This window comes from Athene noctua, chromosome 17, assembly GCF_965140245.1.
Source record: "Athene noctua chromosome 17, bAthNoc1.hap1.1, whole genome shotgun sequence".
NCBI lineage: Eukaryota > Metazoa > Chordata > Aves > Strigiformes > Strigidae > Athene > Athene noctua.
Genome location: NC_134053.1, coordinates 4,693,384 through 4,721,196, shown reverse-complemented (window position 1 = coordinate 4,721,196; position 27,813 = coordinate 4,693,384). Strand labels below are relative to the sequence as shown.

Genomic DNA, 27,813 nt, shown 5'->3' with positions numbered 1-27,813 from the left:
TATTGGATGTAGTTTTAAATGTTAAGAAAGGCCAAGAGACTAACTTGTTACCTAAGATACAATTTCTTCAATATTGCCAGCCTTTTAAGAAAACATGTGTGAACCCACAAGCTTTAGTGCTGTAATACCTCTTCATTTGTCCTCAGGAGCACTTCACTTGGGCTTAAAACAAAACAGTATCAGTCTGTTCCCTCACTTATATCATCATGAATTAGTCAGCAGTATATTTAAGCTAAGCTAGCAAAAGACTGTTAGAATTACACAAAAGACTGGTTAGTTTATACTCAAATCAGTTCTGAAATTCTAAGTGGCCACAGAGATACTGTAAAGGAGGAAGGATGGTGACAAGCTGTCAAAAGTGTCACTTTTAGTGGCAGTGCAGGCTTTGAGTGCTCACAGAAGTACAGCATAACTAAGACTAGATGGTATACAGTGAAATACCTTTTACCACGCTAAGCAGCTTTTCCAAGTGGTTATGTTCTTTGCCATTGTATATAACAGCTTCAACAGAGAAGATGAGCTTTGGCTGAATTTGGGAAAATCTGTCCAGTACACCCTAGGGACAAAGAGAAAAACAAGTTAAAAAAATTAATTTAATGGCTACATGAGGAAACCCCACTGGATTCTAAATGCAAATCTGAATTCAAGCAAAGTAAGGACAGCAATTAAGAGAAGATTTGTTAAGACCACCTGCTTGTCTCTCACTCACCCAAAAATCTCCAAAGTACAACAGGTTTGTAACAATCTTTCACACGCCCCAAATATACCAACCAATAACAAAGATAGAATCACCACAAATCACAGAACATCACTGACTGAAGGATCAAGTCCACAAAGCTATCTAAGCAGTTAAAAATTCATCCTGAGAATCAGACTTACAGACTCAAAGAGGATAAGCCCCTGTGATGTGAAAAGTAGTTAGGCACCTAATTTACTTGACAGTCCACAGGACTCCTGTCTGCATCTGCAGGAGTGCCCTGTATGCCCTTCTAATGCACCCCAAAGCTGCTTTGACAAGGTACCAGTAGTTTGATAAGGCTGCATGGGCAGAAAACTGGAAAACGCTGGTCCTCTGGAAGATGCACTTCACTAATCGTAGCAGAACAAAGCTGCCAGTTTAACAAAAGGAAACTGTACCACTGATTTTTACCAGAACAACTAGATATCGAAAACACACACACACCAACAAAAAAACTACCACAGCTCCTTTAGAACCTCTGGGGCAGGACACATTCAAATGCTAAATTTTCAGGTGTCTCCTCCAGCTTACACTGTTTTCAGGAATTTACCATAGTTATTATCACATTTGAGAGAAAAACCCTTCTGGCATTTTTTTTTTTCAGGTACACTGCATGCACCAGCCTACCAGAAATGAATCTTTTTGTATTCAACAGCAAGCAGCAAATCCTTTTAGTAAAAGCTCTCAGGACACAATAATGTTCATCCCTCTCGAGCTACATTACTTGAAACATTAAGAACTACAAGATTACTCAATACTGTAAAATTGTCAGCTCACTGTTCAATAGCATTCTCCTAAACCATGTTGCAAAAATTAGACTTCAGTCTTGTGTTTATTCCTCCCTGCATTCTTTATTCTTCTGTCTCCTGCATTGCCCTCTACTTTGCAACCAAAATGAGACAAATTACCAAATCAAAGGACCAATACAAAAATATCACAATCAACTAACCTCTACCAAACTCCTCCTTTCCAAGCAGTGCTTGTCAGGGTTTCAAGAAAGCCTACTACAAAGGTACAGGCCTGTCCTGACAACTTCTCCACGTTGTCTTTTTAGGACAGCTCACTGACCACCACAGGTAAGGTACAGGGATATGACTAAATATAAATATGCAACTGTCTCTGCTGAATATGTCACTTAACTTTCCTATCACCCAAAGATGCATTTCCTTTTTCTTGTTCGCATCATAAGAAAATACAGTGACAATGCACTAACACCTAACTTTATCAATTAGTTTAAAACAAGTATCACCAGAATCTGTTTTGGTGGCAGAAGAGGTTTTCAAGAAGCCCCTGATGCATTAGCTAACAAACTCAGAAATGTAGATTTAATTAATACATTAAAGTTACTCTCTAAGGGAGTATGCAATCAAATTTCCTGCTTTCTTAGGTATGTTATCATACCTACTACTTGGTATCACTTCCAAAGAAGGGACCAAGCAGCCAAACTACACATCAGCATGTGTGTGTGTGTATATACGTGTGTTTGCCTGTGTATACACACTCATGCTGAGCATATGCATATACACCCCGTATCACTGCTGCCTGATATTTAAAAGTGAAGACCAATGAAAGGACTAAGAGTACTCTAACAGAAGAATCAAATATGAAGAGAAGTGTGAATCAGAAACAGAGATGACTACAATTCTCAGGGTTTTACTAATCCTGCTAACACACCCAGTTGGATTCATTAGCACTGGCAGGATCAAATCCCACAGGGCAGCCTAGTATGATACAAAAGCAATACAAACAGATGGAACTTGTAATTGCTACACTGGAACTTTAATCCAACCAGATGGCTCAGCAAGGAATTGCTTTCGTGAAAAATTCAGGTATATCAGACTGGCTCGTTCTATGAGCCTCAAATCCAGTACTAAACATGGTGCAGGGTGCCATGAATGGAGCTGTGCTGACTTTGCTGGGGCTCACAGAAGGTTTCTCACATAGTTCTATGAGCAGAACCTCTTTTTAAACTTACATATCCAACAATTTCTTATGCATAGGCCACAAAAAACCCCTTTCCTATTTATACATAAATGGATAACAAGGACTACAGAAATGATGCAAAAACTGCCAAGAGTGGCATTCTGTGTGGGAGGGAGCTCAGTGGTTCTGAGACTTCCTGAACGCTTCTGAAGGTTTTGGATGTATGGCATTCAGAGCCTGCAACGTGTAGGCAGTTCTGAGAAGTGACATTTCTAAGCTTCCCAAAACATATATACACAATTGGATTTGAAATGTTGAAAATGCCACACTATTTCCCAAAACACAAACAAAATCTTCATTTATGTTAACAGGACTAATGCGACTGCACAGAAGGAGGAATATCTTTTCCTTAGGGTGGAAGCCAATATCCCTGAGGATGTCTGCTGATCTCCCTCAAGATTTTAGGGTTTGAATTCATGCCAACACATGCTGCCAAGCCAAAGGAGAATAAATGATATCGATGGCACTGCTGCTCCAAGGCTAAGTTTCATTAAAAAACTATCACAAAAACTAAATAAAGCTGGGCACTGAAAATAACAGCACATCAACATGGACAGAAAACATACCAGTGCTCTGTAATGCAAGCAAAATGAACAATCTTCCCCTAGATGAGAGATCAAATCACATTGCAAAGAAAATACTCCATACTGTCATTTTCTGAACAAGCAGAAAATATTTGTAGAGCAGATTGATCATTACATGCTGTAATGATTTTTTTAATCATTTTTTCCCCAGTGATACAATCTCAAGTGTAAAAAAAGTAGAATGCTGCTGCCCTCTAGTGCTAATCCAGAGATGACAGTTCCATACATTCAGCCAGCTATTGGGGTAAACACTGAGATTGAGGGTATATACACGACCTAAAAACTTTAGTATTTTCTGTTTTGCAATGCACAAACAGTACATTCTCCAACTGCTTTCATGCAGAAGAAATGCTCAACACTCCATTTTAGAAGTTATTTGTACCTGTTGATGCTTATGATGTGTGCTAAACACCTTGCAAAGAAAGCAGAATATGTTCCCAGAGCTTCTAGGGCACACCATAATGTCTGTTTGGATACCATGATAATTTTTAATCACATTTTACACAGTAATATTGTATTCCTACACTAAGAAGAATTAAACAGGTTAGTGATGTTAGCCTGAAATTCCTCACCTTGTTGACAAAGATAAAGCCTTTTGGAAAAGACCAACCAAAGTGTTGCTCATTTTACTCACATAGGAGGCAGAGGAAGGGACTATGTAGGCAAAGAAACTGAAGCGTAGCTAAGCAGCCTGGAGAATGATTGGGAAGGAAAGGCCAAGCTCCAGACAACTCTGTTGCACTGCTGCTCACTTACATGTTTAATATAGTAAAAGCTCACCAGGACTATGGATTTCACCTGAAAATATCCCAACAGTGAGTTAGCTAAAGACACTCAAATTACTGTGTTGGAAATCATTATTGACAACTGAAAGCAAGGGCTTTTAGTTCAGTTTGTGGTAGCTAGAGAAAACATAAATCCTGTGTACTTGGCTGGGCCAGGAGGTGGCAGTAAGACTAAAGTGAATAGAATCTCTGCCACTTTCATTTATCACCCTCACATTTATCTGAAACACAATGATAGCTTTTCTGCAACACACAATAATAAGGCTACTCACGTTAATGCCGAAGTCTGGTGATGTTGAGCTCCAGATAGCGCCAATACTTGCAGCAGCCAGCATTGCTTCTACTGCATGAATGCTGTTTGGTAAGTAACCTATGGCAGAATTTGGATGGTTAGAGATGAAAGAAAATTTTAAAATATCAAATCTTACAGTAAACACGATGTATACAAGAATCAGTCTAAACAGATTTTTTAAAAATGTAAAATCCTAGACTGAGGCATCCTTTAAAGTTTTCCACACCAATTGTAATGCCTTCCTTTGAAGTCAAATCAGTTACATAAAGATTTATTTATAAATGGAATTATTTCTATAGTCGTATCAGGTTTTGTATCTACAAGGTTACTCCAAGTTTACAAACGTTTCTGCTTAATATGACTTTCAGGATAGGAGGGCAGCACGCTGGAAAGAAGAACTGGAAGAGAGTGAATTTGTGGATTGAATAGGGAACAGAGACTAAGAATACAGCACCACGTTGGGGAGCGGAACAGGTCTGTAGAAACAGCCGTGAGAGAAGGAACAAGTATCTGGAAGGAAAGATTATAAATATAAATACTCATTTCAAAAGCAGAGATTCAGTTTTACAAAGCTAAACATTGCCAGAATCTTAAACACAAGCAAGCAAAACCAGTGTCTCAGCTGATAAGGGCGTAATACAGCAGGACAAGCCATGGAACATTCCCACACAAATACAGCTCTTCAGGTTTATCTCATTAACTTGCAGCAAGATTAAGATTTAAATTCAATTTGTCAAGGCATACAGAAGAAATTCATGTCAAGAAAGTTAGGTTTTAGGAGGGCTCCATTTGAGAAGCTCTCCAGAAGGTGCTAGGTAGATGAGATCAACTCTCAACTGAGCAGAATCCAACCCACAAAGGAAAACATGCAACTGAAATTCACAAAAGTAGATCAAAGATCTGGAGTTTCACATCATCCTTCTTAAGCAACCAAAAAGATCTCCAAGTACTTAAAGGCACAACAGGCCTAATTGCAGTACTCAGACATCTAATTAGAATACAGTTCTTGAAAGCAAACTTAAATGGCAATAAAAATGTTTTCCAATCCATTTAACAGAAGTGGTGAGCACTGACAGACCTTGGACTGCAGTGCAAGTTGCAGGTGCTCCACAAGTATCCACCAGACAGCAAAAACTCACTAGTGACAGTCACTATTCAAAGAAAGATCCTTATGGATGTACTTTTCCCAACAAAATCTAAGATCACAGATCTCAGTAGCAATTTCCGTTACATTAACGTTATCAAATGGGAGAGTATTGAGCTTGATTTTTGCCAGTTTGTCTACACAGCTTGAAAAAAAATGTATCCCCTTTCAACTTTATAGAAAGTAGACTTTAAAAGTCTTAAACTGAGATTTTTCTTCACGACTCAAAAAATCAGTGAAATCAGTTTCCTAAACCCACTTGACCACTTCAGTTAATCTGTAAACCGCTGTGCTTTTGGGAATAGGAACTTTGAAAACAGCATTATGACTTAAACTCAACAACTTTTGGAAATAACACAACTGTGAATAAAAACCTCACACCATGTTAAGATATAAATTACTCCCTAGAACTGCCTAGTTTGTGGTGGTTTGTTCAGTGTGGTTAAGTACATAAAGTACAGCAAAACCTCACACCCATAAAGGCATTATTTGTTTACTTTTCTCTTAGACTCAAGGTTTATGATACAAGGTACAGAACCCCAAAGTTTTAGTGATTTTTCTTTTAAGAGAAATCCTCCTCCTTGAACAATAATTTGAAGTTTGAAACATATGAACCATAACAGACTAAAATGTCATTTCGTGTGACAGAAGCAGTTCTTTTTTAATTGATGCCAATATTTCCACTGAGCATTTCTTGGATGGGATTATCAGGGGCCAGAGTGCAATGAAAACCGAAGGGTGTAGTATACTTTGGAGCAGTTATCACCTTGCCATAGCTTACAAGCACCAGTTCTATTATAAGCAAGATCTCTTCACTACTCCTACAAAAGCCCTCAAGGCAAGAACACAAGTCTCTGCTTATTAATGTAAGCCAGACAGTTAAATCATTACTTTCATTTGTCAGTTGGCTTTGAGGCAATGTTTGAGTTTGAGGATTTCAGCCAAAACTGCCAAAAGGTAGGAAACAGGAAAGTCAACTTTGACTTTTTCTATCTTTACCTGATCATTGCAGGCAGCCAGCCCACTTGCTCACCAGGATTTTCATGTATCTGTTCTAGTCCCCAACACCAGGTATTATGAATAAAAATGTGGTTCTGTTTAGGAAAGAGATCATCCAAACAGCAATGTAAGAACTCACATTGCTTTTTTCTCAACAGCTCCCAAATCTAAATGGCACAAACCACTTCTCCTGTCAGTCTTTCAGATTAAAACTGGATTCTCAAAAATAAAAATGGTTTCTCCCTTTCTCATATCAGAGATTCTGCAAACCAATTACAGCAACTGTCATGTATATAAAACTCCCTGCATTTGCCTGTGCCCCTTGAGATATTAAGTGACTTCAAAGCATTCAGTAGGCTGATGTGGATCTCAAGCGTCTAAAACTTGGTAAACCGGAAAGTTGCTGACAAAGATGAAAAATCCAACTTTTTTAGCTGGATCCACATCAGGGGTCACAGAACAGCGTATAGAAGCCCTGTACTACAGAAGAATAATGGTACAGCTAATTTAAATACTCATCATATGCTTGTTCATATATATAATTAGAGGCTCCGTGTTCTTTGAGACAATACTTCAGCTAAGGATCAAATTTAGCATTTTTCAACATGGGTAAGGTCTACAGCTCTATCTCTGTATCTTAACTTACCCCTTTCTTGAAGCTGGTAAAAGCAGAAACTACCTTCTGTTACTAGAAAGAGGAAGATCTTCATACCCTCTTTGGGTGAACTAGAAAGCAATTGAAGAGGACTCAAAACATAGGAGTTGGGAAACCAGCAACTAGGAATTCAGAGTAGGAAATACCAGAGGCAGCACTCCTCCTGACTCATATGTATAAAGTCTCTCTAAGGACAAAGAAATAAAAGCTTTACTTTGACATAAAACCTATGACAAATCTCTAAGCAGGACAAGGGATATCTTAAAAACACTGCATGGAGTCTTTTTTTAAGAGGCACTTATAGCCTGATCTGCTCAAGAGATCATTTTCTGTCAGTTGCTATTTACATAATCTACCAAATGCTGAGATTAAAGTTAGGTTTGGTCATTTACACTACAGTACTTTACCAAGAGAACAGGTGAAGAATATAGTCCAAAAATTTCTGGTACAATCATACTGGAAACTATGTCAAAAGTTTCATTTCTCAGAGTGCTCAGAACACATTCCCTGCAAGCATCTAACCTTCATGAAGTAGAATAAATGTGCACTCAGAGAGAGGCATCCAAACATTCATAGTCATCTGAATAAAAAACTAAAAACTTAGATCCTGCATCAAAAGTTTAGTTTGAGCCTTGCAAGAATGCATCCGGAGGAAGAAAAGCAGGGAGGGAGCTGCAACTGAAATATGTTCTCAATGGCTTATACTGTTGCTCCACACCAGCTCTCAAACAGAAGAGACAATTCAAAGACTAGACATCCAGTTTCTTTTTGATGTTGTTATAACATTTCATACTCCTGTAGGACTTTAAAGTGGTCATCCTACCTAACACTACTGTGGCCTGAGACTATTAGTAACATGCTAATCTTCTTACAAAGCTAGCTTTAAAACCCACGTAAGCAACTAGGGCTAATACAGTTACTATAGATAAAATACCAGCTTTAAACAATGTAATTCACTGATGTTTTGTTGAGGATTTTTTGTGTGCACACATGGGGAAGATTAGTTTGTTTTTAACTGCTGACTTGTAATAGAACAAAGCTGGCTACAGGGATATAATAGAAGCAACCTACCCGGAGATGAAAAACACAGATACTCCCAGTTTTATTTTATTCCTGCTGCAGTCATTGTTATTTGCCAAACAGATGGCCAGTGGGAGACCAGGAGTGCTTCACACGTGGATCTCTAGCTTGCATTAGGTATTGTATCTGTCTCTTCCAACTGTTCAAGCATCATTGCAGTATTGCAAGACATCTTTAGAAGAGACATTTCATCACACATCTGCTTCAATTATGTTTACTATTAAGTGCTATCTCCTTAGTGATGGAAAGTGAAGACTAGGATGAAATCAAGCTGAAAAAGTGCTGACATGGCTGCCTGTCCACCCACATTCACCCACCTCCAACTTTAACATACTATTACTGTCATGATGCAACAATAAGTTGTGTTCAACAACCTAGGGGATATGTTAAGTATAATGAAAAGTTAAAGCAGTCTTGTCTTAAAGGCAGTAAAACATGGAGATGAAATCCACAAGAAAATGTTATTGGTCTTGTGTATAATTCTAACAGCTCAAGATTTAAAGCTATTTAAAAAGAAAGCAGCAACAAAGGACATCAGAACCTGGCAGGCTGACTCAGTGTTGGGCAACTATAATAAAATTAATAAAATATCTCCCTTCTATTTAAAAGCTGCTTTTTCAGAAGGAGTAAGAGCCTGCCCTGTATTACTGCTATAAACCACATGAAGATCCACCCTTCCTTCTGCCACCTGCTATGAATTTTGGAACAAATTAGGTCCCAACAGGTTTTGGCAAGCTTTGGAGAGCCTGATCTTTGATACCACAAGTGGGTGTATGACTCAATTTCCTACCCAACACTTAACATATCTCTCCCATTTCAATTTGGGATTTGGAGAAAAGCCTGCAGCCTCAACCTCTGACTATGTTATGGTTTAGCTTTTCCAAGGACTGCCAATATCCTCTGGCATAGGAGAGGAACATATGAAAGAAGTTGAGACCCAATTTAAAACATGTATCTCCCTCTCAATAGCTAGATTGCTGTTAAAAATCCCATTGGATTTCTTTCACAGGGAAGCTCTCCCTAGATATGGGCTGCTGCCCAAGGCAAAGCAATCTGTCAGTCAGGAGTCTAGGACTGGGGGCACCAGGGGAAGGGAAGGAGGGGGATCTGCACAACAGCTCAGCTAGGAGAGATGATACAGGTTCACTGACTGAAGTTTACAAGGAAAAGAATCTCTCACCAGCCAGAGTAAGGGGGCAGAGTGGATTCAAGTAGAATGCGAGAAATTGCCCAGAAAATAAAAAAGCATGTTGAAGACTGGATAATTGTAAAAGCTCTACCTGAGCCCCAAAACATACCATGATTTTAAGGAAACAAAGAGGTTGCCTAGATTCATTAATCTTTTCTGTTATCAAAAGTAGAGGGATTTGTAAGGACTGCAAGTGCGCTGCAAGCCTGCTTCCAGAAATAAGCTATAACTGCTCATAAAGATGGGCTTAAGTTATTGAAATGCTCAAGGGGCCCAGCACAGACACTTGGTACCTACAGCAGCTGGGCAGAAAGGTCCCTGTTGTGAAAGTGCCAGACAGGAAACTTTTGCTCAGGAAACACAACAAGGCCAAGGGAAAAAAACAGAGCTGCTGCTTACTCCAACGATGGGAGCTTAGCTCCAGAGATTTAGGGAGCTGGGATCCAAATAGTGTTTTCCATTATATTTTCAATGTATTTGTTTCGGGGTTTGGGTTGGGGGGGGTGGTGTGGCATGTTAAGTAACACTAACACTACCAGATATCCAGAGACTGCAATTTGTGCCTCCACTTGAAATCATTAAAAATCCTTCCAGGCTTCCCAATGGAGTCAACATACATATTTTCTCTCCCAAGAACAGGATAAAGTGCATGGTTAAAGTCCTACCCTTTCCGTGGAAGGAAGCCCTGACATTAAGGATGAATTTTCAACAGAAACTTGGAATTGCTACCTTCTTCAAGCATGTAAAAAACCTGTATAAAAAAAGCACTAATGCATACTATTTTATTCATACAATCATTTTTTTAAGAGTAACTACACTTTTTAATTTAAATAAGAGGTGAGCCAGCTGCCAAAATAACAAGATTCAAGAGTCAGCCAGCCTCCAGTTTGCTAAGCAAAACTGAGTCATTAACTAAAAGGAACTGTTATTAAAATATAATAAGAGCATTATTAGCTTAATTATTAGCACCACTGACTACAGCTATATTTCAACAGCACGCTTTCTCCAGCAACCAAGCACATTTCCCCTGCATAGTGTACCTGAACTAAAAGCTGCTCAAGATGAGCACAAAATGACAGCGTCAATGGTGACTTCTTTTCCCAAGCGTAGCATTTCTAACCGGTTTTGATTAGAAGAGTTCTAACAGTGATAGTCAGGCTGCAGACAGGACTAACTCACACCTTAGAAAACAAAACATCTCATCCTATTAAATGTGACTGCACCTGGTCATGCTTAAACATTAGTATTACATCTGTTACCCTGGTGAGCAGTATTTTCTCCCCAGAGATTAAAAACCTTTCATTTAGCATCAGGCATCAACATGTAAAGCCTAAGAAATGGACTTTAACCTGAGAACTAGGACAGCAGCAAGGAACATCAGGTTTCTACACACAGGAACACAAAGCTACAGCTGTTGTGAGTTACAAGTTTACAGCTGCTGTCCTACCCCAGCGTGGTGTGTTCGTACAGAGTTTTCATTCACACAAAATATGAAAACATATCCAGTAATTACTCTTCTGCATTGTCCACTTTGCCGCAGCACATTTCATCATATTATGGGATTTGAAACTGGTACAGAGCACCCTTTTTGACACTAAAGCGTGAGACTTAATCCTTCAGGAACAACTGGTTTGAGCCCTCTTATGACTTTTTATTTACTCATAAAACAATAATGAATAACGTATTAAATCCTCACAAGCAGTCTACAAAACAGAGCACATGACTTTCGTACACATCAAGAGAAATTTCATTGCAAAAGTTAAAAGAGGCATTCAGCCTGCTTCACCATGACAAACATTTACAGAAAGCATTAAAAGGGTCAACAGAAACCTGATTAGAACATTGACTGGTTTCATGATGTCCAAGTTTCCAGTTATATGCAGTTACGTATTGTTTTGCCAATGTCTTTGGGGCAATTTTTTAAAATAGACACAACCCACTTTTACCATTTAACACACACAGCAGAGGACAGGTAGTAAGAAACACTACACTTATGTTCTAAATACTCAAACTTTGTAGAGTGTAAGCTTTCCTATTCATTAGTTTGGTTTCAGAGGCTGTTGCTCCTCAACAACCCAGATATGAATGTGACAGTGTTAAGGTTGAAAATGGAGACAAAATTAGAGCATCTTAAGTTAGTTTTCATTCAGACAAACCTTCCCGACTTTGCTGGATGCTTCAAACCCAATTTAGAATTTAGCTCTAATTCTATGTAAAAAACAAGACACCAGCTGTGATAATTAAATGTTCAGTTATCAGTTCTGCAGAATATCATACAATATGCATGAAGTATGAGCTCTCTAGTATATTTTACATCTGCAGGTCATATTCGTGGATTTAATAATAACGCATACCCTTTTGTTTTTGAAGGCATGGGTTTGAGTTCTGGTTTGTAACATACAGAAAACAAATCAAATGGTTTCATCACTCTGGATTTGCATCATATGAGATTTTACACATACTTAGAATAATGGCCAAATATTGCTCAAAGAACATGTGATTCCAGTAGTAAAATGGATGAACACTGCAGCAGAAGTACCAAGTAAAAAAGCAAAGGAGCTTCAAGGATACTGCAGTTTTGACTTGCACTACACTGAAGAAACTAAAGAGCATATGTCACAGAGCACATAAAGTACAGAGATGAAGCAGCTCAGCTGGAGATCAAAACCAGCAATTTAGAAATAAATGGACTGAGGCTAGCTTGAGTAACTCCTGTCTATGCCTGGACTGTATACGATACAGACTGTTCACAAGACAAAAAACTGTTTATATAGAAAAATCCACATGACAGTCTTAGGACAGGAAATATTACTCCAGAAAATTGTGTGTTACTGAAAGGATCACAGGGTTCTAACTACTAAGCTCTGCATTGATATGACTTGAAAATTTACTGCTCACCAGCTGTTCACTACCACCATTCTGGAAGACGTTGCTTCCAAAAGGCCTGGTGGCAGAAGGTAGCATAAGTCCATTCCTCAAGAACTGCAATTCACTCTGCACCATATCACCTGGGGCTGCAGGGTCAGTAATTGCCAGCTGGCACCAGAACAGCCAACCTGGGACCATAATTTCCAAGATTCACCCCGTGTGAAAATGCAAGACCTTGTGAGTCAAGGCTCAGCTAGATGCAAAGTCTCCATCACCTCTGCTTCCACAGAGTGCTTATGAAGCAGACCTTAGTGAAGCTATGAATGAGGTATTTTCCTTCCCCCGCCAGTGCTAGAGAATTTGCAGGCTAATCCAGGTTCCTTTCCTCTAGAAACGTATTTCATACAAATGTAAATATAGCTGCATAAAAGCCCTTTCTTTAGAATGTTTCTGTGAAACAGTATTTCATATTCATGTTTCTACAACCCTGGATACTCACTTGCATATTTCAAGAAAATTTCACCTCCTGTCCTTTAAAAAAAAGGTTACTCACCCACAACTCTGTCTCCTACTTTTACTCCCATCTTCCTCATAGCTGCAGCATACAAAGCTACAGCTTGTCTCAGTTCCTCAAAAGTAACTTTCAAGATTTCTTCTTTGCCTTCCTCTGAAGAAAGAAGATTAAAACAAACGGTCAGAAATGATGCACTGCAACATAAGTAGAATCTAGTACAAACAACAAATTCCAAAAGAAAAAAAAAAAAGAAAAAGAACATAAATCAATTTTAGGAGAAGAGTTTCCACTAATAATTACACCTTTTGCTTTTCAAGTTCCTCTTACACTGTACCAGGTTTTTCTTTTTAATGGGAATCGAATATTAATCAGTAGTATTCATTCAGTAGGCATAAGGACATTTTTTAAAGGCAGGAACATACATCAGCAAATACAAACTATCCAATGAAGAAAGGTGTGTTCTCGAAGAGCATTCATGAGAAAGAGTTCGCTCACCAAAGCTACTTTCTAACACAGAAAGAACCACCTCACTTCCCCTTTTTTTGCTGTTTTCTCATTAGGTCTAGGAAGCAGCATCAAGGTGCCAACTTTATGTTTTATTACAGCAAGCCGCTGTTGACTAGAAAGTCGTGCACATATAGTTGCTAAGGTCTGAGTTTCAATATGCTTTTTAAACATCTGCATTTGCCAACACACCACAAAGCAAATAAACTAAACTGGACTCCATTCATCTCTGAATAGATCTGCAGGGAGTTTTCATTTTCGTACTGAATGTCAAATGTTACATAAGCTATTAATAAATCACTCATGAAACAAAATTAACAAATCTAAATGTTATGAAAGGCAAAGTTTGTCATCTTAAAGGTCCCTTCCTGTACTTCCTCAGTGTGACTCCTTCTAACCATTTGGTCTGTCCTGTTTCCAGTATCCAGCACTTCTTAGGAAAACACACATGCCAAGGATGTTGCAACAAAAATATACTGCATGCCCTGGTACTGCAGGCCCTTGCAGAACAGCTACCATCAGTCTGATTGCCTTAAGCAGGGAACAGTGTTTTTTACTCTTTTGCCTTCTTAGACTTCCATCCCAGTAAATTTAGGCTTAAATGGAGCAGGAGAGCAGGATGTGATGGAAACAACACAGAAGCCAGTGTAATAAGCAGTTCATAAGCTGAGCAGGGACTGCTGACAGATTCTGTGTTCCCACAGAACAACAGGAAACAGGACTCTGATCTTGCTCAGTGATTAAAGCCCCCAGGAGAAGCGAGTCACAAGTAAGTGATTCACAGTGGGAGCCAGTGACAAGTGACATTGTTGACAAGAGTGACACTTACATTCCTGTGCTCTGTTGCACTCACACGGCTCTCACAGAACCATCCCTAGTGAACACACAAACCTGGCACAGGTTCCCAAAGCACCACTCTGACCTAGCAGCGACGGGCTAATAAAAAAATACTCTGACTTAAAAGATCTTAAGAAGATTAAATACAGAAGGTCATGAAAACAAATGCAGGTGGAAGTCTGTTCAAAGTGAAGTAAATGTTCCCTCCAGCACTGATACAGTATTAAACTGGAAAAGAATTTTGCTCCTTTTGGTGTCATCACCTGTGACTGTCTCCAGTACACTCTATGACTTCATAACAAGAAACAGTATCTACAGGGACAATGTAACTGCATGTCAAATTAAATAATTCACTAAGTTGATAATAATTCCTTCAATAATTTGAACTGAAAAATATTTAACTCCTGTTCCTCAAGTTGCATGTTTAGCTTTTAACATTAAAAAAAAATCAATTACTTCAATTCTACATACATTTAGAGTTGACTTACTAATCAGTGTTTGGCTTTCAGCTGTTGCACAAGATGTATTCAATAAGTACATTGATTTTTTTCTCCATTAATACATAAGAAGCTTTTCTAATGATCTCAAAATTTGAAAGCAATGACTACATCACTTTGAAGCCAGCTTTCTGTCACAAGCCTCATCTCTATCAGACTTCACCAGATCAATTCTGATTACACCAAAACTGGGTCACAGATTTTCCTAGTCTCTCTGAACTGGTAGTTGACTTTTTATATATTTATATAAATATATATATGATCAGAGAGGTTTCTTTCAATACATCTACGCAGTAAAATGCAACTGATAATTACTTCTTCAGCAGTAAGCTTACAGGACAATTCTGTTGTCTCACATTGTTTTTAAACAACTATCAGAACAGTAATACATATGCAATTCAAAAACTGTTCTCCATACATCAGAAATCAGGATTTTTAACACCTACACAATCAATCCATAGTCCTGCATAATTTTCTCTGCTAATAAGCTGTAAAACTGCCTTGTTTATTGTTAAGCTATTAAGAAGCACCACCACTTGGTCAGTCTTATGATAAGGATCAGGTCCAGCAGAAGGGGAGCCCAGAACACAACTCCCTAAGGAAACGTTCACACACCCGCACAGAAGCTAATCCCATCTAACAGAGATTAGAATCATTTTACAAACTTAACAAAGTCAGCAAATATATGGAAGGGACTTTTCTGTCTTGCCATTCATATTATGAGTATACCCGGGTTTTACCGCTTAAATCTTCTCCAATATAACAAAAAATTAAGACTGAATTTTAGTGTTCCAGAGGAGTGAAGTTCCAAGTCTTCCATGTATGTAACTGTCCTTCCTTTATGTACCGTCAAAAGCAGAGTTAATCCTACCTACGCCCCATATAGTCCTTAGTATTCCTAAAATAAAAAGGCATAGGAAGAGGGTGGGAAAGACAATATCAAGTAACAGTGCCAAAACACTTCCTTAAGGCAAGGTTTAGGTAAGTGTTGATGATATAGTTGGAGTAACAGCTCAGATACTGAGTGATGTTAAACACAGTATGATCTCTACTACCTTAATGCAGTTAAGCACATTCTAAGAAAACTTGTTTAGTTTTCAAGGACTTTTCAGAACTATCTGTACGCCCAGAGCATGTTTTACTGCTTTTTTTGCAGAGATGTATCATGGATTCTGCAGAGGTACTGACTTTATTTTCCTCTTGTCTCCTCACCTAAGCAAGTTTAATTCAAGGTTTCAAAAAATGCAGAGCTGTTTAATACGGCATAGTCCTGTGAACTATAAATAAATACAAGCCATTAATTCTTTCTTACTTGCTGCATACAGTGCAATCTTGTCATTGTCCTTGTGCTTCAGAAGATTTTCTGCATAGTTCAGACGGCTACCTTTAAACCATTCTGGGACATCTGCAATACTTTTGGATGTATCAATCACCTGGAAAAAAAAATAATATTCCTGGAAAACTGTAATATAATTTTTTCAGAGCGCTGTACAGAAATCAACTAATTAATTCCAAGCTCTTTATAAAAATCTATTAGGCAAGTATCATTTCTCCCAGCTTACAGATGGCAAACAGGCACTAGATCCTGTAATTATAGGCCTGAAAAGATTAATTATTTGTCAACTGTTGCAAATAAAGACATCATTACAACAAAAATAGAAAAAGTTCCTTGCTGAAAGTTCTACCTTCAGATCAGTCTTAAACACACCAGTGAAGCAAACCACTCTGACTACATCCTGACCACAAGATACACACAAACCACAGAGCACGCTGGGGTTTTGCCTCTGGGAACATGGCAAAGGGAACTGAGCTACAGCGTATTGTGCTCTCTACCAGGCCCTACGCTCCAGCCTCTTACAAAAATGAAGGCACAGGAAGGTGTGAGCACCCATTCTTTGCCAGCATGAGTCACAAGGTACAGAGACAATAGTAATTCAAATTAACCCTAGACTAAATAAGGGAACTGTATAGTCAAACACAACTAAAACACTCAAGCTTCTTATTCCAATTCACCATTTTTTCAGATTAAGTTGCAGCAAACAGTTAAGTACTCCACAGCTTCATCCAGAGTGCAGAAGTACCGCTATTAACCTCTCCAACCAAAACCAAATATTGTATTACAAACAGAATACATATTTCTACCATCCTGGATTTGCTGTTTTCTAAACAGAGGGTCCAACAACCGAAGCAGCCCATATTAAGTAATTCCCCATTTAGGACTAAGACACAAAGTATTGAAAAATACGATGAAAGTCACAAAAAATATGTTCAGTTGAAACAACTTCTTCCTATCTTGAGCTAATTAAGCCTCAAAATATTAAGTTACCCCTTCATAAGTCACAGTTATGACTACACCTTTAGTAAGTGATAGACAAAAAAGCCCCTTCGCATTAGCCACGGATGTATATAAATTCCTCCCAAAATGTCCAACTGTTTAGAGATTCAACAGCACAGCAGCACACTCATTTTGTAATCTGTGAATTGAAACTTTATTTTATAGCTGTGTTTTTGAAAGCTTCTGTTTATACCCTCAGGTTCTCTCTCATGGACTGTACATGCAGTACAGAAAGAGCATTCTTCCAGACCAAGTTAAAGGGTCTTCTGAAAGCCAGATAGAACTCAAAATACCTCCCGTTCTAGAAACCCTACTATGTGTGCTTTGAGATGTGCAGTGTATGTACTACTGGAGACAAGCCTAAAATTCATTTTTATACAAGAAGTTAAAGCTCATGTAGAACTGCCCTATTGTATTACCTTATTACAAACTAATTTTCTAAAATTGGGAATTCAAGTAGATTTCTTTGCTCGTAACAATTATCTAAAACCATAAATGTTATAACTCAGTTCAACTCAGGTTGCAGATTTTTTTTATACCAATATATTACTGCAGTAATTAGAAGCCACTCTTAAAACTGACTCAATAATGAGTTCCTTAACTTGAAGAAAAGTGAGGAGAATGTTTTCCGCATTTTCCAGGACATGATCTAATATAACCCTATTTTTTCCTGAAGTGTAACTGTAACACCCCTTCAAAGAGCTCTACTAGCATAAGGTGCTGGACTCACACACCTGATGCTCCATTATTTTCTACTCAGGTAATACCTATGACTCCTAGTTAAGCCCAACCTCTTTGGTAGTGGGACTCTTATCTGAGCAGCCTGATCTCTCCCTTAGAGTCAAGTTCTCAGCAAGCAACAGAAGCTCAAGGTCTGCTATTTAGTGAAAGATCCCAGTTCTAGCAAGTCTATGAAAACGCAGAGCTCTGCAAACCTTTCACTTCATACAGTCCCAACAAATGCTCAGCAAGTCTACAGGAAAGGGAAAGAAGTGCAGTCTGCAGCACTGCTGACTGCAGTCCTCATTAAATGAGCGAGGCTTTACTCCTACTCACAGCAGCACTAAGGCACACAAGGCCAATTTATGTGGTTTGGTGAACGTACCAACTATCAGCTGTACTCCATGCCACCAGCTCCTGTTCTACAATTGCTCTTCAGAGCAGCTAATCAGTGACTACTTCCCAAGCCTCAGCAGCTACAACTAAGCACCACATTAACAATATCCTCTGTCCACACCTCTACTGCACTTCCCCTCCTTGCAGTGGTTTGCTAATTGTGCTATAACCACACATTATCACGCCCCAGAAATTCTTCTTACCCTAAGCAGAAGCTGTACCTTTGAGAATTGAGACAGATAATTCTTGCCTTACTGTGGTACATGTGACGCTCTGTGTGACCTGCAGAGCAAAAAGAGCATCTCTCATGGAACGCTCGAGAGCGGATACTATCAGAAAGCTCAAAGCAGCCCCTCCACAGGAACTGCTGTCAGATGTTTCTTGTAGCAAGAAGAGAAATAAGTTTAAACTACACTTAAAATCAACAGCTACCTGTAACTTGACATAATGCAAATCTTGCCATGCCAGGATAGCTTCATACACTGCAAGTACCCTTGTTCTTTTCAGGAGTGACATGGATATCAACTGCTATAGAGCAAAGGAACATGTCTACAAATACTTAAAACCTTTACTAAATTTAAATAAAACACTGCCTGTATTATATATGCACACACAAATTTATTGCTTTTCTTTGAATGACCTGTGAAAGTAGAAACTGCTTCACTGGCTAGAACAAAGGAGTCAACTCTGGTTCATGAAAAATTTTATTTTTCTCAAAGCATAATGCTTACTTCCAACAAGGAGCAGAGACCAAGTTGTAAAACACTTCAAACTTTTCAGCTCTTTAGCTACCACAGAACAGCTCAGTTACTACAACCTGCCTCTCCTCCTGACATGTAACAGAAACAGACCAACAGTAAGGACTAACAGCAAGTCAGCTTTGATGTTTAACAAAGCTGGAGTCAAGCTTTAAAACCAACACTGTGCTGACACCAAGGAAAAGTTAGAGGCAAACAGCATTATCCATAAAGTGCAAAACAAGTATCTTCTTCTGCAGTACTTGTCTATCAGCTGACACTGCCTCTCCTGTTTTAAGATCTCACATCGCAACAAGACCCTTGTAGAATATGCAGGCAGGGGCCTTGAAGCTCACAAGTAGTCTAGTTAAAGCCTTCCTAGACATCCCCATCTTCTCATCCTCAGGAAACATCCACTTTTAGGCCACCACTGCCTGCTTTGGTCTCCCTTCCAGTTCACCAGCCACTGGTGGTGTCTGGAGGGGCAGACTTCCAGAAGTGCCAGCCCTGCAAGGCAAGAGAACAAGAAGTGTTACTGTCCAGCTTGTTCAGTACAGATACAAGGCTGCAAAATAGCTCCTCTGAACTGCTTGCTCAGGACATTTTGCATTCATGTGGAAACTTAGAAAAATAGCCTCCCTAGCAGCACAGAATCTGTAGAGAAAATACAGCATCCGAACACAACCTGGCCAGATTTTGAACTACCATCTATAGAAAAAAATAGAAGATTACAAGTTTACAGTCTTCAGACTACATACTTCAAAAAGCAGGCTACTTCTTACATTCTTGCTGAATTCCCTCTTTAAAGGGTGGGTCACATTAAGACACCTCAGCACGCAGTAGCATGGCAGGAGGAACCACTTAATCTCATCATATGCAGTACAAAAATCTGCAAGACAGAATAAGGAAAAAGAAACATACCAGTTCCCTCTGCAGAGCTGCCAGCACTCCAAATGTTCTTGGAACAGATGGCCTCCAGGGATTAAGATACAAGTCCAGTTCTCTCTGCTAAGTCCCAGGAAGGTTCCTCTCCATCATGCTTTTGAAGGAATTAGCCCATCATCTTCCTCAGATGGAAAACTGCAGGCTGATGTTGATATCTTATGCCAGGACTGTACAAGGACTCCAGCTTTATCCTCCACTTGCAAGAGGAAGTCACCTTTATCTCAAGCAACACTGTGGCATGGTCTGGTATTCCACTTGTGATCGCGTGCAACCACTACCATTCCCTCAGATATTTCAGGACTACATCTGATTGTAGAGATTTCCACAACCAGTTCTACAAAACTGGAGTGGAACAGGTGTGTTTACCAGGTAAGCTGACTCAGGGAACATAAACATGAACTTGACTGCATGCCAGCATTTATAAAATCAGGATGAACTTCTACCAGCACAACCCTAAAACAGAAGGCAGTATAGACTCCTCACAAGCAGCCAGGACTGCCAAGGTATTTGAGAGCACATGACCACAAGGACACTACAGCAGAATTGTTTAGGATAATAGAACTTGAAGATTGCACTGTCCTAAAGCATCAGAAGACCACCATCCACCACAAGGAAATTCAGCACTGTACACCTGACTGATCCTTTGTATCACTTGCAAAGGTTGCAGGAACAGGTTAAAAGATTTGATTGTAAAACTCGTTTAGCTCCCCTCTCTGTTGCACTTGACTGTTTAAGATAAACACTTACCTCATCATATAGGCGAGAACATATGATGTTACTGTACTTCCAGAACTCTGCCCAGAAGTCTGAGAAGGATTCCACTGACCACTGGTATAAGTCATCGTAGTTGGCTAGAAGTAATAAATATCTGTTAGTGTTAGGCAGATAATTACAGGAATTTAGCCAAACTACAATTAGGGATACCCTGGATAAAGAAAATTTGTAGCCAAAATAACCAGTAAGATAAAACTGGTAACAGAGCAGATCACATCTCTGTTCAAGGCAAGTGACTATGGCATCAACAGAAATAGTTTACTCGAACACTTGAGCAGATGGCTTCATTTCACCCGACTGTTAGAAGCCATTTGCCACCACAGAGATGGGGCCCTTTTGTAGTAACACCGTGCAACATCTACCCCAGCATCAGCTAAGTTGAAAATCAGACAGCAGGACAGAGTCCTGCTTGCTGACACTTTCAGTCCTTATCATATCATCAACACGATGCTTTCGTACAGCAAAAGATAAACAAGTCTTCCTGACAAGAGACATTTGCTGTATGGTTCTAGCCCAGAACCCCAGACCTCTTACAGCACGGTAACACGGAGACTAGACACACTCATTATCTAACTGCAGTATCAACAGCACTGTTACGATGGAAGCATGTGTTGTTCCTCAATAAATAAGAGGTCTGACATACTGTTGCCTACCTTTTCATGCTAAAACAGCATGAATAAAGTGAAACAAAACGTTTACTAGCTAGATACCAAAACCATGACCTGACATTAAAAACATGGAAATAATCAGTTTAAGTCTAACATGACTCAGACAGATGAAGTGACTTGAGGAATGTATACCAAAAAACCCACAATTCAAACTAATTACTGAAATTCAGTGTGTAAAATTTTTAGATATGAGTAACTAAAGCTAATTTCTCATCACCAGCTTAAAAGGGACATTCCCAAGTCATGTCCATGCTGTCTGAAGCTGTGCCAACAGCCAAATTAAATATGAATATCTGCCATCAGCAACAGAAGTAAGTTTCCTGCTCTGCCAACTGCTTTCAGCTCAACCACTCAAAATCATTTTCTCCAATTATTTTTGTTTTGTCATAATGTTATCCAGCTGATTACTTCAGAAGTCATCTTTGCATCCTCCTCCTACAAGAAGGACATCTTCCAGTTTTGTAAGAGAAAAAAACATTCAAAACCATCTCTACACTGCTACACACACTCCATCACTACAGCTGTTCCCCCACCCAGTCTGTCCCTTCCACATCTTATTCCACTCAATCTTTACCATCAATGTGAGATTACTCCCTAGCTATTACTGACATAGTAGAAGCAAAGGCAAAAACTCTTCTCCGTAACTCAGCTTTTGCCTACATATTGCCTCAATCTCAGCCTCCTACATACCCTTTTTTACACTCCACTCAAGTTACTCTTTGCTATTCTGCATGCTGCACATCAGCTGGTGTGGGGATAAGACTTTGCCAAAGGAAAGTTCAAGCTTCCATCTCCTCCTTCAAGAACCAATTGTACCACATGCTCTGAATCATTTCATAAATGCAAAAAGCTACAAGTCACCACTAATCTCATTTCTTGCAATATGAACAGTTTGTTCTATCTTGTATATACAGTCTATACTTGTCTATACAGTTTGTCCCCAAATGAGCTTTAGCATGCAAGTCCTTCAGGGCACAGGCCTGTTATTCAGCAATTAAACACAGCATCCTTCTACTGCATTTTCAGGGCCGGGCAGAGGCATGCCATCTGAAGGGTTATATTGCCCTTAGCTCTCCTCAGTCAGTCCACATCTTAATGTTACATAAAGAATCCATTCTTAGCTGTTGAATAACACACAGACCAATGAACATCAGTTCAAATCTAATGGAAGTTGACAAAGGTTTCTATATAAGCACAAGAATCCACTTTTGAATAGAGGTAGGCACTTCAAAATGGGGTGAAAAGAGTTCTAGTTACAGACATAAATGTGGGCAGCCCATCTGAAACTACATTCAATCTTGATCATGAGTACCAGTTACATGACATTTCTACTCAGGAGTTAGCTAAAATGCTGCAGTAAGTTGTTTCCTACGTAGCAGGAGAGTTAAGACATTTGCGTTCAAATGAAAAATCCTCCAGGAGTCAAAATAATGACCTGCCTTGCCTATTATAGTAAATTCCTTATCAATATGTATAGGTGTTTGCCATTTAAAACAAATGTTTTTTGTTTCCATGAACTGCTAGAAGCAACAGATACATTGCTACTACCCCAGAATATCTGCTTATAACACAGAGACACTTATACTGGACTGACAAACTTGTCAGGCCACTTGCCAAAACTACTCCCTCCATAAGCAACCTGGTCCTCAAATACTCGGGGAGAAGAAACAGCATAAAACAAGTTAGTCAGGTCTGGAGGGTTTGACCCCCCATGCACTGACACCCACCTGGTGCGTGATGTGAGTGAGCCCAGCACCGCTGACTCCTGACACCCCGGAGACACCACCTACAGCTCAGACCAGTCTGGGCTGCAAGACACCTCTGGAGGTTCTCAACCCCCTCCTCAAAGCAGAGCTAAATTCAAAGTTGACGGGTTGTTTCCAAGTCAAAGGACTGCACACCTACTCACCAGCACCCAGGTATTTCTGAATGTGCACGACACAGAGCTTGAAGTTCAAGAGCTTAAGCAGACGCACCACAAGAAAACCCTTGGCTTCCACCACTGAAACAACTTACACATCACCTTTTACCTCCCAGCACACTTAAATATGACAAAAATATACCCTTCGTAAACAAAGCTGAGCACGGCCCTAACCCAAATCTCAGACGTTCATTGTTACAGCACCATGTTAAGGCTTGTATTAACCCCTCAGCCATGACAGCAGCGACCCCTCCTTCCCACATCTCCTCAGAACATGAAGGCACCTCAATACTGGTACTCACGCCGGCAACCCCTGCCAGCCGGACGGCAGGCACACGCACAGGGGCAGGCAGGCGCTCACAGCAGGCACCAGTGCCGGCGCCGCCCGGGCCGCCACCCAGCAGCAGCACCACGAACAGATAAGGCTGTTTGCGTTTCCCATCAGCATCTCCCTCCCCGCTCAGCGCGATGCTGCGCCGGAGGCCTCCCCATCAGCCACGGCCGGAGCATCCTACCCGCAGCCCCCCGACCGCTTCACCCCCCCCTCCTGCCCCGGGGGCCCCGCGGGCACCTCGCTGCCCTCCCCGGGGCGGGCGGGCGGCGCGCAGCCCTGCCGCGGGGACGCGGCGCCCCACAGCCCCGGGCAGAGCCCGAGGGCCCCCCCGCCCGCCGCCGCCCCGCTCACCCAGGCGGAGCCCGCAGCTGTCGGCCACGGCGGCGCGGAAACGGTCCATGTGGGTGTTGCGCTTCGTGTCGGGCTCCCACATCACCTGCGACTCCATGATCTCGGGCTCCCGGGACATGGCGGGGGGCGAACGAGCAAAGCGACCGACCGAGCGCCCGTCCCGCGGGGCGCCGACACCGCGCCCGGCCCGCGCCGCCCTCAGCCCGGCTGCGCGGCCCCTCCCTCGGGCGCAGGCTTTAAGGGCCGCCGGGCCGGGCCGGGCCGCCTCACTCCCCAACCCTTCCGCCGCGCAGAAAAGAGTGCGGGGCGCGGCGCCCCGCCCGCGAGGGGGCGGCCCCGCCAGCGGCGGGACAGCGCGGCGGGGTCCCCCGGCTCCCTCGGGGCAGCGGGGCGAGGCGCGACCCGTGCGGAATGGATGGGGGGCGGCCGGCGGGGGCTCTCCGCCGCCTGTCCCCTCAGGAGACAGCGGCCCCGCGGGCCCCTCCCGCCGAGTGCCCGGCTCCGGCTCCCCCCGGCGCAGCCCCGACCCGGCCGTCCCCTCCCTGACCGGCACCCCCGCGGCGGGACGGTTTAACCCCCGCGCGGGGACAGGACTCAGCGGCAGGTCCCGGCGGCGGCCGCTCAGGGCAGGGGCCGGCAGCCGCCCCGCCGGGCGCTCGGGGCACCCGCGACCCGCCGCTGGGGTCTCTGTCACCTCTGAAGGTCACCGAACGCGCTGCCGGCTCCGGGCAGGAACCGTCGCGTCGCGCTTTTCAACGGGTCTCTGAAAAATTACTGCCGCTTTGATTTAATTATTTTTTTTTCTTATCCCAGAGAGGGACGAAAAAGTCCCGCCTGACAATTGTCTTTGACCCAATAATGAGGCAAGAAATGTATTTCTCCATAGCCTCGCTGTCCCGGCTACACTTTTGTAACACTTTCTGCCTACATGTCTGGCACCCCGAATTAGAATCGATTCCTTCTCATCTTTCAAACCATGAGGTCTGTGTCTTATTGACAAGTGCTATGTCGCAACAGCCGATTTTAGCCAAGAAGTGGCAGTAACGAAGTACTTCATAATAACGCACAAGTCACTGTGCATTCGTGCTGCTTATGTAACTCATTTTCAAGGTCATGATTTCCCTTCTAACTCACAGAAGCCTCAAAAAATAAGAATTTGATAGTAAATCGTACAAGCTTACGGTGTCAATATGAAAGTAAAATACATGTAGTGGGTAGCAGTGTACTTGCTATAAATTTCATTCAGATTTTCGTGCTACAGGCATTATCACTACTTTATTAAATTTGCAGGCCATGGCAACACTGAACAATCCGGCAGTTTTTATGGCCCTCCAGAAAGTCCTTCCATAGAGCATGTTTTTAAATAACTCTCACCGGAGCCTAGAGGACCTGGGGAGGCCGGGGGTGGAATTGGGAGACGCTCTCTGCTTTGACGTGCCTCTCTCGCTGTGGCGGCGCTGGAGGTGTGAAGCCCGCGGCGGGGACACCCCACCAAAGCCCCGAGATGAGCAGGGATGTGGGACAGTACTCCAGCACCCAGGCCCTGAGGGTTTCACTGTTTCTGCAGCGCTTAGGAGCCACAGCCCGTGGGAGAGAAAACAAACCACATAGAAACCTGGTCTCTGCACGCCCACAGGAAATGTAACTTTTAATATTTTGCCCTTTGGGTTGTGAAGACATTGATTACGGTGTTAAACGGTCTGGGTAACTACTGGCTTGGGACATGAAGTCTCACGGTACAGCCCTCAGGGTCAGGTTTTACCAGGGTATTTATTACCTGCCGGACCACGCCACAGCCTCTCTGCCAGGCGTCTCCTGGGCAGCCCTGCCCCTCCGCATCCATTTACCCCGGACTGATGCACAGCCTGGACTGCTCTGGGGTGCACAAGCCAGCCTGTGGTCGGGTTTTCTCCCCTTCTCCGAGAATTACACCTGACGCAAATATGCGGTGAAGCCGTCAAGGCCGGCACTGAGGCGCTCCCAGCGAGCAAACCTGTAATTTCCCATTTTTATCGCACCTTCGCCACCCCCCAACCCGCGCCCCGAGGCAGCCCCGGCTCCGACGCTTCCCGCCGTCCCCCGGCTCAGGAGGGCGGCGGCGAGGCCGCCCCGCACCGCCCGCACCGCCCGCACCGCCACCGCCCCTCAGGCGGCGCGGCCCGGCCGGCCTCGCGCTGCGGACGGATCCCGCGCGGCGCACGGCGGCCGCGACGCCGGCGCGTCTGATTGGCTGCCACGCGCCTGGTCCCACATCAGCCCAGAGCCCGCTCTCCTCACGGCTGGGCTGACGGCGGAAGAGCTGACACCCTCAGCAGCCAATTGGCGCAGAGGTTTCTCAAACCCTCTTCTCTGTCGGCCAATGAGCGGCCAGACCGGAGGGAGGTGTGCCCAATCGGAGGAGAGCTCTCATCCTGCTCGGCGGGAAGGGGCAGGGGCGCGCCGGGGTTGCTCTCAGCGCTGAGGCGACCCGGCGTGACGCTCCGGCCCTGCGGGTATTACCCGTTTTAAGATAAAAAAGCAGCAGCTTTCCTTCACCTCAGAGCAGCCTGTGCATCTAAAATTAAAATGCGCAGCCAAATCACCTGAGAAGGGACGCAAAAATCCTCTCACTGAGCTGAAACAGGCGCAGTTCAAAACGGACTGACCCACTTACGGTTCAAAGAGGAAGGGATGTACTGGGAATTTTTTGATAGGAAAGCCTGACAGAGCTCATTTATTAACAGCAGTTTTACTATTGCACCCTTACTTGGAGCGGGTTATGCTTCCATGTTCCTTGCCCTCGTTCCAGTTTGGCCTTACCCAAACTGGTTTTTCCTTCCCCCAAAAGTGACTTTGGAAAAATGGGAAGAAAAAAAAAACAAAACAAAACAAAAAGGAAATAAGCCTTTAACGAGAAAATGGGCATTAAAAGGACTGGAGTGACTACTGAAAATAGTTTGGAGACTAGGTTAGGATAGCTGGAGGAAAATAGCCTGAATAAGGTTAACTGGAATTGACCATTTCCTTAAAGACTTGCTTTATACCTACTATTAGTAATAATAGGTTAAAAATGCATGTTTGCTGCTTTAAAGTAGATTAGGGGGCCTTCAAAAGATGCTTCAGAACCGATTAACAGTAATAATGATAGTGATGGCACTACCAGTAATAATAATGATGGCACTACCTCATTGTGGTCTCTGAGGTAACTCACCTGGAGTCAGCCTCTGAAATTAAAACAAGTGATGAAATGCATGGACCTGTGAGATAAAAGTTTCATAATAACAGCAATCTGTGCCACATGCTGAGGCCTGACTATCATCCATTGATCCAAAACCTGGATTAGGAAATCTAAAGATATTGGAAAATTTTTTTAAAAAATCCTGTGTTCATAGTGGCCACCAGCTGTTTAATGAGTCTGCACAAGAATAAGAAATTTCTGGCTCACTCAACATCCATGATCTCTGCAACCTCTACACAGTGGCAGAAGTACAAGTAACCAGAATCAAAATCAAAAGCTTTTGCAGAAATGGAAGAAGAAATAAAAGTGAAGACAGAAATGAAAAGAAGAAAAGAAGCAATGACACACTGCAAGAAAAGCCTCACAGAGCTAGCAGCAAAACACAAAGAGAAAAGGCCTAAAATGACAAGTCATAAAGCAATCAGCTGTGAGATGAAGTAAAGACAGAAAAATAAAGGTCAGTGAGGTTAAGGACTGATCCACAGTAACACAGTTGGCTTTCTTTAAGGCTGTGCTATTTTTTTCACCATAAAAATTATTTAAAAAGAGAACTCTATGATCTGCTAAAACTTTGACGTCTAGAAGACCCCAATTTATTCTAAATACTGTTCAGATTGTTGTTAAATCCCTATATCCGAGTAAGACACCTTATGTGGTTTTAGTGCAGATCAGGAAAGAGAGAAGAACTCATGAAGAACATACAGAAGAATTCACGCTTCTTCTGTACAGTAAGACCCTCATCAGA

The 27,813-nt window shown here is 42.0% G+C and overlaps 1 protein-coding gene across 4 annotated transcripts in view; it reads right to left on the bottom strand.

The window, feature by feature from the left end:
- Nucleotides 1-24,098, bottom strand: part of AACS (acetoacetyl-CoA synthetase) — a 43,374-nt gene extending 19,276 nt beyond the window's left edge. The window contains exons 1-6 of one of the 4 annotated variants that reach the window (XM_074921166.1): nucleotides 23,852-24,098; nucleotides 20,551-20,654; nucleotides 15,983-16,103; nucleotides 12,872-12,985; nucleotides 4,364-4,461; nucleotides 442-556 (exon numbers count right to left, since the gene is read on the bottom strand). In XM_074921166.1, the coding sequence (XP_074777267.1) occupies nucleotides 442-556; nucleotides 4,364-4,461; nucleotides 12,872-12,985; nucleotides 15,983-16,103; nucleotides 20,551-20,654; nucleotides 23,852-23,969 (670 nt within the window). In that variant the 5' untranslated portion in view covers nucleotides 23,970-24,098. The remainder of the gene's footprint in view (nucleotides 1-441; nucleotides 557-4,363; nucleotides 4,462-12,871; nucleotides 12,986-15,982; nucleotides 16,104-20,550; nucleotides 20,655-23,851) is intronic. The other 3 variants (XM_074921164.1, XM_074921163.1, XM_074921162.1) reach the window with 3 other exon arrangements.
- Nucleotides 24,099-27,813: the final 3,715 nt, after the last annotated feature.